At 46.8% G+C, this 16,046-nt stretch overlaps 1 protein-coding gene across 1 annotated transcript in view; it reads right to left on the minus strand.

Annotated features, from left to right (window-relative positions):
- Nucleotides 1-5,650: 5,650 nt before the first annotated feature.
- The window catches only part of MRPL16 (mitochondrial ribosomal protein L16), a 37,759-nt gene continuing 27,363 nt past the window's right edge, over nucleotides 5,651-16,046 (minus strand). The window contains exons 3-4 of the mRNA XM_063958424.1: nucleotides 12,702-12,850; nucleotides 5,651-6,273 (exon numbers count right to left, since the gene is read on the minus strand). Of these exons, the coding sequence (XP_063814494.1) occupies nucleotides 5,788-6,273; nucleotides 12,702-12,850 (635 nt within the window). The 3' untranslated portion in view covers nucleotides 5,651-5,787. The remainder of the gene's footprint in view (nucleotides 6,274-12,701; nucleotides 12,851-16,046) is intronic.

Consider the following 16,046-nt stretch of genomic DNA (forward strand, 5'->3'; position numbering starts at 1 on the left):
GGTCGTGTCCACTCCCGGAATGAACACTGCTGACAGTGCGCTTACTTGATTCTCCGCCCAGCGAAGAATTCTGGTGGCTTCTACCCTCGCCACCCTGCTCCTTGTGCCGCCCTGGCGGTTTACATGAGCCCCTGCGGTCTGACTGGATCAGAACCGGTTGGTCGCGAAGCAGGAACTCCGCTTGACTTAGGGCGTTGTATATGGCCCTTAGTTCCAGGATATTGATGTGAAGGCAAGTCTGTTGGCTTGACCACAAACCTTGGAATTTTCTTCCCTGTGTAACTGCCCCCCACCCTCGGAGGCTTGCATCCGTGGTCACCAGGACCCAGTCCTGAATGCCGAATCTGCGGCCCTCGAGAAGGTGAGCACTCCGCAGCCACCACAGGAGACACCCCCTGGCCCTGGGGGATAGGGTGATTAACCGATGCATCTGAAGATGTGATCCGGACCACTTGTCCAGTAAGTTCCATTGTCCTTGCATGGAACCAGCCGAAGGGGATGGCCTCGTATGATGCCATCATCCTTCCCAGGACTCGAGTGCAGTGATGCACTGACACCTGTTTTGGTTTTCAATGGATTCCTGACCAGTGTCATGAGCTCCTGAGCGCTCTCTATCGGGAAATAAACCCTCTTCTGGTCTGTGTCTAGGATCATACCTAGGCGAGGCAGATGAGCTGTAGGAACCAACTGCGACTTAGGAATATATAGAATCCAGTCGTGTTGCCGTTTCACTTCCAGAGAAGGTGATACGCTGTCCAGCAACTGCTCTCTTGATCTCGCTTTTATGAGATCATCCAAGTATGTGATAATAGTGACACCTTGCTTCCGCAGGAGCACCATCATATCCGCCATTAACTTGGTGAAATTGGTAATGACAATCCCGTACCGCAATTCTGAGGTACGCCTGATGAGGTGGATAAATGGGGACACGAAGGTATGCATCCCTTATGTCCCGATTCAGTTCAGGATTGCAATGACCGCTCTTAGCGATTCCATCTTGAACCTGAACCTTTTCAGGTATATGTTCAGGGATTTTAATACAATATGGGTCTAAACGAACCGTCTGGTTTCGGGATTATAACATGGTCGAATAATAACACCCTCTTGTTGAAGGAGGGGACCCTTGACCACCACCTGTTGAAGATACACATTACGAATTGCAGTTAACACTGGCTCCCTCTCCTGGGGGGAAGCCCGCCGGGTCCTCGGTGAAGGGGCATCTTCTCACAGTCCAGCCTGTATCCCTGCGATACAATTTCTATTGCCCAGGGATCTAACAGGGAGTGAACCCACTTGTGGCTGAACTTACGAAGGCGTGTCCCCATCAGGCCTAGCTCCGCCTGTGGAGCCCCAGCGACATGCGGTGGATTTTTGTAGAGGCCGGGGAGGACTTCTGTTCCTGGGGACTAGCTGTGTTGTACAGCTTCTTTCCTCTGCCCCCGGCTCTGACAAGAAAGGACGCACCTCAGACTTTCTTGTTTCTTTATTCGAAAAGCTGCATTTAATAATGTCGTGCTTTCCTAGGCTGTGCAGGAATATAAGGCAAAATATCAGAATTACCAGCTATAGCTGTGGAGACCAGGCCCGAGAACCTTTCTCCACACAATCCTCAGCCTTCCATATGCCTCTTAAGTCGGCATCATCTGTCCAATGTATATTCTACAGGACACGTCAAGCAGAAATCGACATAGCTTTTGTCTCTAGGACCCAGTATACTCATGTCCCTTTGGGCATGCTTTATAATTATATATCTATCACTTAAGACAGCATCTTAAAATATTTATATGCATACTAGGGTCTCAATCTCTGCTGATAAGGTACCTGTCCACGCTGCCACAGCGCTATAAACCCATGCCGACACAATCGCCGGTCTGGGTAGTATACTAGAATGTGCACACTATCTGCAGGATCCCTGAGAATAGCTAGTGCAAACAGGACACCCAAGGGGAAGATTCTCAACACATCCTGGCCCTAGTGGGGAAAGGATACAGCCTGAGAATTCTCTTGTGGGAAGCTGCCGTCTCTTGTCTGGAGATTCCCGCTCTTTTTCCTCATGAGAGGAGGGAAATTTACCTCAGCATTCTTCCCCTTAACATGTGTACTCTCGTGTCAGGGACAGATGAGTCATCAGTGATATGCAAATCATCTTTTATTCCAATAATCATATATTGAATATCTTTTAGCCCTCTTGGCTGTAACTTTGCATTATCATAGTCGACAGTGGAGTTAAACTCTGTGTCGATACTTTATTTTGGATAGTGAACATAGAGAGACTCTGAAGGACTCTGTGACATAGGGACAGACCAGGGTAGATTTCCTTTCTGTTCCCTAACCTTTTGTGCAATAATTTTACCTCAGCACTTACACATATCCAAACAGGTGTCGGCGTTGTCGACGGAGACACCCTCCCACACACATATCCGCTCTATCACCTCCTTAGAGGAGCCTTTTACCTCAGACATGTCGACACACGCGTACCGACACACCACACACACAGGGGATGCTCTATTTGAAGACCGTTCCCCCACAAGGCCCTTTGGAGAGACAGAGAGAGAGTATGCCAGCACACACCACAGCGCTATATAATACAGGGATGTACACTATACTGAGTGATTTTTCCCCTATAGCAGCTTATATACACAGTTTTGCGCCTAAATTTATGTGCCCCCCCCTCTCTTTTTTACCCTTTGTGTACCAGGATACTGCAGGGGAGAGCCTGTGGAGCTTCCTTCCAGCTGAGCTGTGAAGAGAAAATGGCGCCGGTGTGCTGAGGAAGAAGGCCCGGCCCCCTCAGCGGCGGGCTTCTGTCCTTTTATGTACTTTAATGGCGGGGGTTAATGCACATATACGTTTATCAGACTGTATTATGTGCTTTTCGCCAAGTAAGGTAATCTAATTGCTGCCCAGGGCCCCCCCCCCCCCCCCCCCCCCCCCCAGTGCCCTGCACTCATCAGTGACCGGAGTGTGTGGTGTGCTAAGGGAGCAATGGCGCACAGCTGCAGTGCTGTGCGCTACCTTAATGAAGACCGGAGTCTTCAGCCGCCGATTTTCAACTTCTCTTCGTTCTTCTGGCTCTGCAAGGGGGACGGCGGCGCGGCTCCGGGACCGGACGACCGAGGACTTGGCCTGTGTTCGATCCCTCTGGAGCTAATGGTGTCCAGTAGCCTTAGAAGCCCAAGCTAGCTGCAAGCAGGTAGGTTCGCTTCTCTCCCCTCAGTCCCACGTAGCAGTGAGTCTGTTGCCAGCAGATCTCACTGAAAATAAAAAACCTAACAAATACTTTCTTTTCTAGGAAGCTCAGGAGAGCCCCTAGGGTGTATCCAGCTCTGGCCGGGCACAGATACTAACTGAGGTCTGGAGGAGGGGCATAGAGGGAGGAGCCAGTGCACACCAGATATAGTACCTAATCTTTCTTTTAAGAGTGCCCAGTCTCCTGCGGAGCCCATCTATACCCCATGGTCCTTACGGAGTACCCAGCATCCACTAGGACGTCAGAGAAAAATCTTTAAGCAATGTTCCTAAATAACACTATCTATATAATATTGCATTTCACTGAAGAAAGCAATCTCTTTTTACCATTCATTGTGCAAAACACCTGTTTTACTACACAATGGGAGAGTTGAACGCATGCACTTTTGCCTGTTTTCACACTGTGCATATCCTGAAGCTGTGTGCACACACATAATGGTGATGAAGTTGCACGCAATTCACGCCACGTGCAGCGAACAGTATGCAAACAGGGCATTCACAAGCAGGCAAAATTCAATGAGGTGTCGTGAAGGAACTGCAGGTTATGCAGACATGCAATACGCTGGAGGCTATCCTGCACTGATATGGATGAAGGCTATGCAAGTAAATGGATAGGCAAGGTCTGGCGGGCCACAGAGGTTTATATCCTGCACAATGAAGGACCATGCACGGACACAGAGAAAACTGAACAGTGGGGAGACACTCACTTCACATAAAACTCAATGTTATTAATCTTCTATTAAATGAGCACCTGGTACGACAATATACAGTAAATTGTTGGTCACAAGCGTAGTTAATAGGTGTATAGGGTTATGGTGTTTTTAGGAATAATAGGATCTATACTGGTAATCTTGGGAATGTGGAATAATGACTGCTCTAGTAATACACCGTCACCAATAACATTAAAAAGAAGAGTCTCCTAGTATTCTGTAATTATACAGCAGCGACAGAGACTGCAGCGCCCTATAATTAGGGAAGCAAGAATTAGAAAGCAAAATCACCATGTAAATGTAATATACATCAAAGCCAGTGTAGGCCTAACACGTGGCTGAATGGCATACATGAAACAAGTGAAGGGTTTGTACTTTGCTAAATAGATCAGTCCTGCTCTCGGGTCACTGGTCTCCAGCAAGTTACCCTGTTAGGTGGGAGGGGCTTCTCAGCTTGGCAGCCTAGCTTTGAAATAAAGCAGTGTGTGGATTGGTGGATATAGACACAGGTGGTACGATCAGCGATTTCACAGTTCTTAAAATATCCAAATGAACATAAAAGTTGAGACAATTGGCTTTGTGCACTGCTGCTGTGTGGCATTGAAAGTGTGTTGGTAAGAGGGGGGAGGGAGGGGTACATCACAAGCACTAGGGACACCACAATGCATGGACCAGACGTGGTGGAAGGTATGATGTGGGAGAAGTGGCAACTACAGTATCTAGTTGGACTGGAGCAGGATGTAATACTTTTACTTTTTGTTAGAAGACCATCTATGGACTATTAAAAGGAATACCAAACAATGTGCAGAGTTACTATAACAGAAATATACACTTTCAATGTTTTACTTAAACCAAAGTATTATTGTATAGTCAAAATCCTTACATGGATATGTAGTATATGTCTAAGTTTCTATGACTAAATTACAAATGTTCTGTGTGTGAGCCTTTTGTCACACGACAGATATCAATACGAAAATCCAATTCATCTGTTATGGAATCTGTAATTCTAGGCGTGCATGTCTTGTTGACTTCTTAGGGCTGCGTGTGTAGATCTCACGGACGCGAGACACTTGTTCCTCTAATACAGGTGACCTGCGTTAACTTTTTCCTTTGCATAAACCACCAGTGTTCGTAAAATGTCCCATATCGTGTTCTAACATGCTGGTGTACAATAGTTACAGAGCTTGTTTTAGCTAATTCTACCATTCTCTACCGGCGTAGCAGCCACACATAGAACATCTGTAACTTAATCATAGATTCTTACTACATATCCATATAAGCACACTATTTTGACTATATCATTAATACATTGGTTTATATAAAACATTGAAATTCCTTTAATAGTAACTTAGTATTTTATAAAATACATCTGATGATTTTTATGTTGTATTTGTACATAAAACATAGATGAAAATAGCGTTCACTTACACCCCATCACAACCACCACACACCTCTTCTAGGCTACAAAAAGCATAGATTTATTGTAACTATACTTTGCGTCTCTCTCCTCCTTGAAGGATTTAATTACTCAAACTGCATAGCTGATGAAGGTTTACTATATTTTAAAAATCCAGAACATTACATTGATTTAGAAGTGGTTAATTAAGCCGTTTTCTCCTGGAATTCTCTTTCTTGGACCTACTGTAGGCAAAGTGTTACAGAAAGATACTAAAAGGAACCAGTAAATGCCCTTAAATAGAAAACAGTAAGATTTTAATTGTTTGACAGAAGTTACAATTGTTGGTAGAGAACAGGCTAGCATAACAGACTCCATTTTGTTGTGGTTCAATGCCTCAACATGGTTTTTGAAGGTGAACAAGCATTCATTTCATACACGATTTTTCATATAGAACTTGCCCCAATATCTGCCCTTGTAATGAAGGTCGTATGGGCTGAGATACTTTCGGCAACCCATCATATTACGTGTTACCAGTCGCTCAAAAGTCCATGGGTTCTGGTTGTTTCGGATTCGCTCTTCCAGCTCCTCTCGGGCCTGTCTCAGACTTTCCCTGCTGACAGCCTGAGCCGGAAACGGAAGCTTCTTGGCCACTTGCGTCAGCATCGGCAACACCTCCTCGAACTCACAGCGGCCTCCCACTTCTAAGATAAGCTGGTCAGCTTTAACTGGGGTGACGTAATGGTCGACTGCTCCCTTTCCGCCTCCCATGCGCTGACCCAGTCCTTTGCGTGTAATGGGTTTGCTGGGGGCTTCTATTAGCCAGTTGCTGAAGGTTGTTTTGGGGTCGAATTTGCGATTTAAGGTCAAACGCATCATTTCAAAGTGACCCCAATGTAAGTAACCCCCTCCTAGAGCCTGCATAATAATGGGGGAAAAAAAATATATAATCTCAAAATAATGTCAGTTTATCACAGAAATAGCATGAACTGTAGTATCATTCTGTAACCAAAGTAGTCAGCACAGCTTATCTCATACTAAAACTAAAAGTTAAAACTGCAGTTTAGATACTAAAAAGATCTGACCGGTTGCCCTGGGCAACAAAATCTGTTTCCATTGCACCAGTTTTTCTTAATGCGTTTAGCGGTGGGAAGTGTAATAAGCCTGCAACTTGCAGACATTGGCTACTTCCCGGTGAGTCTGGAGAGGTTTTAAAGTAGCAACCACATAAAAACCAAAACAGACCTGGTTTTAAACAACTGCTACTTTAAAACATTGGTCAGTCTCCTTATGAATTCACCAATGCCTGTATCGTGAGGCAATTACATATACTCTCCACCCCTCCCCCCCCCCCTCGTGTTACGAATTCAATTTATAAACTCATCTGCCACCAATTTAACCCCACTATACACCTCCCTCCCCATGTAAGGTAAAAGGTTGAGATAAGTAGCACCCAAGTGGACAAGATATCAGAAGTGTAATATATAGAATGTATGCAGCTATACTAGGGAAAAATAAGATTTTAAACCTACCGGTAAATCTTTTTCTCGTAGTCCGTAGAGGATGCTGGGGACTCCGTAAGGACCATGGGGATAGACGGGCTCCGCAGGAGACATGGGCACTTTAAGAAAGAATTTAGGTATGGGTGTGCACTGGCTTCTCCCTCTATGCCCCTCCTCCAGACCTCAGTTAGAGAAACTGTGCCCAGAGGAGACGAACAGTACGAGGAAAGGATTTTTGTTAATCCAAGGGCAAGATTCATACCAGCCACACCAATCACACCGTATAACTTGTGTATATACTAACCAGTTAACAGTATGAAAACAACGTAGCATCAGTCCAAAACCGATGAAAACTATAACATAACCCTTATGTAAGCAAAACTATATACAAGTCTTGCAGAAGTAGTCCGCACTTGGGACGGGCGCCCAGCATCCTCTACGGACTACGAGAAAAAGATTTACCGGTAGGTTTAAAATCTTATTTTCTCTTACGTCCTAGAGGATGCTGGGGACTCCGTAAGGACCATGGGGATTATACCAAAAGCTCCCAAGCGGGCGGGAGAGTACGGATGACTCTGCAGCACCGATTGAGCAAACAGGAGGTCCTCCTCAGCCAGGGTATCAAACTTATAGAACTTTGCAAAGGTGTTTGAACCCGACAAAGTAGCAGCTCGGCATAGTTGTAGTGCCGAGACCCCTCCAGCCGCCCAAGACGAGCCCACCTTCCTAGTGGAATGGGCCTTGACCGATTTTGGTAACGGCAATCCAGCCGTAGAATGCGCCTGCTGAATCGTGTTACAGATCCAGCGAGCAATAGTCTGCTTTGAAGCAGGGGTGCCAACCTTGTTGGCTGCATATAGGACAAACAGTGCTTCTGTTTTTCTGACTCTACCCGTTCTGGCCACGTAAATTTTCAAAGCCCTGACTACATCAAGGGACTCGGAATCCTCCAAGTCTCGCGTAGCCACAGGCACCACAATAGGTTGGTTCATACGGAAAGATGACACCACCTTAGGTAAGAATTGAGGACGGGTCCGCAATTCCGCTCTATCCATATGGAAAACCAGATAGGGGATTTTATGAGACAAAGCCGCCAATTCCGACACTCTCCTAGCCGAAGCCAAGGCTAATAACATGACCACCTTCCAAGTGAGATATTTTAACTCCACCGTTTGAAGTGGTTCAAACCAGTGCGACTTAAGGAAACTCAACACCACGTTAAGGTCCCAAGGCGCCACCGGAGGTATAAAAGGAGGCTGAATATGCAGCACTCCCTTCACAAAAGTCTGTACTTCTGGGAGAGAAGCCAATTCTTTTTGAAAGAAAATTGATAAGGCCGAAATCTGAACCTTAATGGAGCCTAATTTTAGGCCCAAATTCACTCCAGTCTGTAGGAAGTGAAGGAAACGGCCCAGATGGAATTCTTTCGTAGGAGCATTCCTGGCCTCACACCAAGAAACATATTTTCGCCATATACGGTGATAATGTTTAGCTGTCACGTCCTTCCTAGCCTTTATCAGCGTAGGAATGACCTCATCCGGAATGCCTTTTTCCGCTAGGATCCTGCGTTCAACCGCCACACCGTCAAACGCAGCCGCGGTAAGTCTTGGAACAGACAGGGCCCCTGTTGCAACAGGTCCTGTTGTAGAGGAAGAGGCCACGGATCTTCTGTAAGCATTTCCAGCAGATCCGGATACCAGGTCCTTCGTGGCCAATCTGGAACAATGAGAATTGTTCTCACTCCTCTTTTTCTTATTATTCTCAACACCTTGGGTATGAGAGGAAGAGGCGGAAACACATAGACCGACTGGAACACCCACGGTGTCACTAGGGCGTCTACAGCTACCGCCTGAGAGTCTTTTGATCTGGCGCAATACCTCTGTAGCTTTTTGTTATGGCGGGACGCCATCATGTCTATCTGGGGCAGTCCCCACTGACTTGCAATCTGTGCGAAGACTTCTTGATGAAGTCCCCACTCTCCTGGATGCAGGTCGTGTCTGCGGAGGAAGTCTGCTTCCCAGTTGTCCACTCCCGGAATGAACACTGCTGACAGTGCGCTTACATGATTTTCCGCCCAGCGAAGAATCCTGGTGGCTTCCGCCATTGCCACTCTGCTCCTTGTGCCGCCTTGGCGGTTTACATGAGCCACTGCGGTGATGTTGTCTGACTGTATCAGAACTGGTTGGTCGTGAAGTAAGGTCTCCGCTTGATGTAGGGCGTTGTATATGGCCCTCCGTTCCAGGATGTTGATGTGAAGACAAGTCTCTTGACTTAACCAAAGACCTTGGAAGTTTCTTCCCTGTGTGACTGCTCCCCACCCTCGGAGGCTCGCGTCCGTGGTCACCAGGATCCAGTCCTGAATGCCAAACCTGCGGCCTTCTAGAAGGTGAGCACTCTGCAGCCACCACAGGAGATACCCTGGCTCTGGGGGACAGGGTGATCAACTGATGAATTTGTAGATGTGACCCGGACCACTTGTCCAGTAGGTCCCATTGGAAAGTCCTCGCATGGAAACTGCCGAAGGGAATGGCTTCGTATGATGCCACCATCTTTCCCAGGACTCGAGTGCAGTGATGCACTGACACCTGTTTTGGCTTCAATAGGTTCCTGACCAGAGTCATGAGTTCCTGAGCTTTTTCTATCGGAAGATAAACCCTTTTCTGGTCTGTATCCAGAATCATGCCCAAAAAGGTCAGACGAGTCGTAGGAACCAACTGCGACTTCGGGATATTGAGAATCCAGCCGTGTTGCTGTAACACCTTCAGTGAAAGTGAGACGCTGTTCAGCAACTGCTCTCTTGATCTCGCTTTTATGAGATCGTCCAAGTACGGGATCATTGTGACACCTTGCTTGCGCAGGAGCACCACCATTTCCGCCATCACCTTGGTGAAAATCCTCGGGGCCGTGGAAAGCCCAAACGGCAACGTCTGAAATTGGTAATGACAATCCTGTACCGCAAATCTCAGGTACGCCTGATGAGGTGGATAAATGGGAACATGAAGGTATGCATCCTTTATGTCCAGAGATACCATAAAATCCCCCCCTTCCAGGCTGGCGATGACCGCTCTGAGTGATTCCGTCTTGAACTTGAACCTTTTCAAAGTATAGGTTCAGGGATTTTAAATTTAAAATGGGTCTGACCGAACCGTCCGGTTTCGGGACTACAAACAGGGTTGAGTAATATCCCTTCCCTTGTTAAAGCAGGGGAACCTTGACCACCACCTGTTGAAGATACAATTTGTGAATTGCATTTAACACTATCTCCCTTTCCGGGGGAGAAGCTGGTAGGGCCGATTTGAAAAACCGGCGAGGAGGCACCTCTTCGAATTCCAGCTTGTAACCCGGAGAAACAATTTCCATTGCCCAGGGATCCACCTGTGAGTGAACCCAGATGTGGCTGAAAACTCGAAGACGTGCCCCCACTGGGGCGGACTCCTTTAGCGGAGCCCCAGCGTCATGCGGTGGATTTTGTAGAGGCTGGGGAGGACTTCTGTTCCTGGGAACTAGCTGTGTTGTGCAGCTTTTTTCCTCTGCCCTTACCTCTGGCAAGAAAGGACGCGCCTCCTACTTTCTTGTTTCTTTGTGATCGAAAGGACTGCATTTGATAATGTGGCGCTTTCTTACGCTGTGAGGGAATATAAGGCAAAAAATTTGATTTACCAGCTGTAGCTGTGGAGACCAGGTCCGAGAGACCTTCCCCAAACAATTCCTCACCCTTGTAAGGTAAAACCTCCATATGCCTCTGAGTCGGCATCACCTGTCCATTGCCGGGTCCATAGGACTCGTCTAGCAGAAATCGATATAGCGTTGATTCTAGAACCCAGTAGACTAATGTCTCTTTGAGCATCTCTCATATATAAGACAGCATCTTTTATATGCCCTAGGGTCAATAAAATGGTATCCTTATCTAGGGTCTCAATTTCCACTGATAAGGTATCTGTCCATGCTGCTACAGCGCTCCAAACCCAGGCCGACGCAATTGTCGGTCTGAGTAAGGTACCAGAATGTGTGTACATGGACTTCAAGGTAACCTCCTGCTTGCGGTCCGCAGGATCCCTGAGGGTAGCCGTATCTTGGGATGGCAGCGCTACCTTTTTGGATAAGCGTGTCAATGCTTTGTCTACCCTAGAGGAGGATTCCCACCGTATCCTGTCCGTTGGCAGGAAAGGATACGCCATAAGAATCCTTTTGGGAATCTGCAGTTTTTTGTCTGGAGATTCCCAAGCTTTTTCAGATAATTCGTTCAACTCATGTGAGGGGGGAAAGGTTACCTCAGGTTTCTTTCCCTTATACATGTGCACCCTCGTGTCAGGGACAGGGGGTTCCTCTGTGATATGCAAAACATCTTTTATTGCAATAATCATATATCGAATACATTTAGCGACTTTTGGCTGTAACTTTGCATCATCGTAGTCGACACTGGAGTCAGAATCCGTGTCGGTATCTGTGTCTACTATTTGGGATAGTGGGCGCTTTTGAGACCCCGAAGGTCCCTGCGACAAAGGGACAGACATGGGTTGACTCCCTGGCTGTTCCCTAGCTTCAGCTTTGTCTAATCTTTTGTGCAATAAATTTACATTAGCACTTAAAACATTCCACATATCCATCCAGTCAGGTGTCGGCGTTGTAGACACCACATTCATTTGCTCCCCCTCCTCCCTAGGCGAGCCTTCTACCGCAGACATGTCGACACACGCGTACCGACACACCACACACTCAGGGAATCCTCTTATCTGAAGACCGTTCCCCCACAAGGCCCTTTGGAGAGACAGAGAGAGAGAGTATGCCAGCACACACCCAGCGCTATATGACCCAGGAAAAAACACAATAAATATGTTTACCCAGTAGCGCTGTATGTATGTATGTATGTATGTATGTATGTATGTATGTATGTATGTATGTATGTATATATATATATATATATATATATATATATATATATATATATATGCCAAATTACGTGCCCTCCCCCTTCTTTAAAACCCTCTTTCACCGTGGAATAAGCAGGGGAGAGTATGGGGAGCTTCCTCTCAGCGCTGTGCTGTGGAGAAAATGGCGCTGGTGAGTGCTGAGGGAGAAGCCCCGCCCCCTCGGCGGCGGGCTTCTGTCCCGCTCAAATATACAAAAAAAAAACTGTCGGGGGCTCTTTATATATTCAGTGCCCAGCTGTGTGTGTGTGTGTGTGTTTGTGTGTGTAGGGGCATAGAGGGAGGAGCCAGTGCACACCCAGATTTAAAGTCTTTCTTAAAGTGCCCATGTCTCCTGCGGAGCCCGTCTATCCCCATGGTCCTTACGGAGTCCCCAGCATCCACTTAGGACGTTAGAGAAAGAAAGATGTATTACCCTCCATTACGGGGGAGAAGCAGTATAAGTGCATGTTATGTGATCTATACTGCTTCTCCCTCATGAATGATACTGGCACGATGCGCCCCTGCTATTATCAGCGCTGCTGTCTTTTAGATAACACGCCGATGTGCAGGGCAGTGTATGAACGGTCAGTAGCACTGACCGTTCCAATATATGCAGCTATCGTTTTCGACAACTGCAGGTGTCACTGCCCATACGTCGCAGCCACATGTTGCGTATCCCCAGTGAGCCGCCCACGGGAGAGACACTCAGCCTAGTGCTAATTCGCTGAGTGGGTCTAGCAGTGATCACCGGAGGAGCGAGTTCTCACTCCCCCACTTCGGCATCAGATGTTCTTACATCTCTGCGCTGCTGCTTCGCCTTGGTAAAGAGGCAAAGCAGGCAGTGTTATACCCACCCGATAAGTGCGGGTATAATACATTTACCCCATTGATCTTGGATACAATTACCCTTTGTGGCATGGCACGATTTTCTTACCAAAATGCCATACTCTCCCTCCTTGAAGTCCCGTCCCTCTTTTGCAGGGCCGCGGATATCATTTAAGTTCCTCGGTTCTTTCACTACTTTAACAAGATCAGGAGCTTTATTCATGAAGCGCAGTTTCGGTCTCTCCTTCATGCTGGCCCCTGTACAAACAAAGTTAAGCAGTACAGGGCTCAGAAACTATACAATTAAATCTAGTGGTCTCAGAAATTTACCGTAAAAACATAAGTACAGTACATTTTACAGAACAATGAGTTATTGGATTTCAAAGTGAACACGGGGGGAGATTTATAAAAGCTTCTAAATAGGAAAAGTGGTAACCACTCAGATTTAAGCTATAATTTTATAGAATGTACTTGATAATTGATAGCTAGAATCTGATTGGTTCTATGAGCAACAACTCCACTTGTCCTCTTTAGAAAGTATGATAAGTGTGCCCCACAGGGATTGCTGAGGATAAAGCCACACATCTGTTATCTATTTTAGTATACAATATACAAGAACAGTGTTGATAGATAGATGCGCAACTTCTATAATCCCTTTTAGAAATTTGCGCTTTCCAGTTTGCTAGATACAGACAGCACCTCTTTACTCAAGTGGGTAAGTCATACAGGGGAAAAAATAAGAATTTACTTACCGATAATTCTATTTCTCATAGTCCGTAGTGGATGCTGGGGACTCCGAAAGGACCATGGGGAATAGCGGCTCCGCAGGAGACTGGGCACAAAGTAAAAGCTTTAGGACTAGCTGGTGTGCACTGGCTCCTCCCCCTATGACCCTCCTCCAAGCCTCAGTTAGGATACTGTGCCCGGACGAGCGTACACAATAAGGAAGGATTTTGAATCCCGGGTAAGACTCATTACCAGCCACACCAATCACACCGTACAACTTGTGATCTGAACCCAGTTAACAGCATGATAACAGAAGGAGCCTCTGAAAAGATGGCTCACAACAACAATAACCCGATTTTTGTAACAATAACTATGTACAAGTAATGCAGACAATCCGCACTTGGGATGGGCGCCCAGCATCCACTACGGACTATGAGAAATAGAATTATCGGTAAGTAAAATAAGAATTTACTTACCGATAATTCTATTTCTCGGAGTCCGTAGTGGATGCTGGGGTTCCTGAAAGGACCATGGGGAATAGCGGCTCCGCAGGAGACAGGGCACAAAAGTAAAGCTTTTACAGGTCAGGTGGTGTGTACTGGCTCCTCCCCCTATGACCCTCCTCCAGACTCCAGTTAGGTACTGTGCCCGGACGAGCGTACACAATAAGGGAGGATTTTGAATCCCGGGTAAGACTCATACCAGCCACACCAATCACACCGTACAACTTGTGATCTAAACCCAGTTAACAGTATGATAACAGAGGAGCCTCTGAAAGATGGCTTCCTAACAATAACCCGAATTAGTTAACAATAACTATGTACAAGTATTGCAGATAATCCGCACTTGGGATGGGCGCCCAGCATCCACTACGGACTCCGAGAAATAGAATTATCGGTAAGTAAATTCTTATTTTCTCTATCGTCCTAAGTGGATGCTGGGGTTCCTGAAAGGACCATGGGGATTATACCAAAGCTCCCAAACGGGCGGGAGAGTGCGGATGACTCTGCAGCACCGAATGAGAGAACTCCAGGTCCTCCTTTGCCAGGGTATCAAATTTGTAAAAATTTACAAACGTGTTCTCCCCTGACCACGTAGCTGCTCGGCAGAGTTGTAATGCCGAGACCCCTCGGGCAACCGCCCAAGATGAGCCCACCTTCCTTGCGGAATGGGCCTTAACAGATTTAGGCTGTGGCAGGCCTGCCACAGAATGTACAAGTTGAATTTTGTTACAAATCCAACGAGCAATCGACTGCTTAGAAGCAGGTGCACCCAACTTGTTGGGTGCATACAATATAAACAGCGAGTCAGATTTTCTGACTCCAGCCGTCCTTTAAATGTATATTTTTAAGGCTCTGACAACGTCCAACAACTTGGAGTCCTTCAAGTCGTCTGTAGCCGCAGGCACTACAATAGGCTGGTTCAGGTGAAACGCTGATACCACCTTAGGGAGAAAATGCGGACGCGTCCGCAGCTCTGCCCTATGTCGAATGGAAAATTAAATAAGGGCTTTTATAAAACAAAGCCGCCAGTTCAGATACTCTCCCGGCCGAAGCCAGGGCCAGTAACATAGTCACTTTCCATGTGAGATATTTCAAATCCACATTCTTTAGTGGTTCAAACCAATTGGATTTGAGGAAATCTAAAACTACATTTAGATCCCACGGTGCCACCTTAGGCACCACAGGAGGCTGTATATGCAGTACGCCTTTGATAAAAATCTGGACCTCAGGGACTGAGGCCAATTCTTTTTGGAAGAATATTGATAGGGCCGAAATTTGAACCTTAATAGATCCCAATTTGAGACCCATAGACAATCCTGATTGCAGGAAATGTAGGAAAACGACCCAGTTGAAATTCCTCCATCGGAGCACTCCGCTGCTCGCACCACGCAACATATTTTCGCCAAATACGGCGATAATGCTTCGCGGTGACTTCCTTCCTTGCCTTTATCAAGGTAGGAATGACTTCTTCTGGAATGCCTTTTCCTTTTAGGATCTGGCATTCAAACGCCATGCCGTCAAACGCAGCCGCGGTAAGTCTTGAAAAAGACAAGTACCCTGCTGAAGCAGGTCCCTTCTCAGAAGTAGAGGCCACGGATCGTCCGTGACCATCTCTTGAAGTTCCGGGTACCAAGTCCTTCTTGGCCAATCCGGAGCCACTAGTCTTACTCCTCTTTGCCGTATAATCCTCAATACCTTTGGTATGAGAGGCAGAGGAGGAAACACATATACCGACTGGTACACCCAAGGTGTTACCAGCGCGTCCACAGCTATTGCCTGCGGATCTCTTGACCTGGCGCAATACCTGTCCAGTGTTTTGTTGAGGCGAGACGCCATCATGTCCACCATTGGTTTTACCCAACGGTTTAATAGCATGTGGAAAACTTCTGGATGAAGTCTCCACTCTCCCGGGTGAAGGTCGTGTCTGCTGAGGAAGTCTGCTTCCCAGTTGTCCACGCCCGGGATGAATACTGCTGACAGTGCTATCACGTGATTCTCCGCCCAGCGAAGGATCCTGGCAGCTTCTGCCATTACCCTCCTGCTTCTTGTGCCGCCCTGTCTGTTTACATGGGCGACTGCCGTGATGTTGTCCGACTGGATCAACACCGGTCTTCCTTGAAGCAGAGGTTCCGCCTGGCTTAGAGCATTGTAGATTGCTCTTAGTTCCAGAATGCTTATGTGAAGAGACTTTTTCAGGCTCGACCACACTCCCTGGAAATTTCTTC

Source organism: Pseudophryne corroboree, chromosome 3 (genome assembly GCF_028390025.1).
Source record: "Pseudophryne corroboree isolate aPseCor3 chromosome 3, aPseCor3.hap2, whole genome shotgun sequence".
NCBI lineage: Eukaryota > Metazoa > Chordata > Amphibia > Anura > Myobatrachidae > Pseudophryne > Pseudophryne corroboree.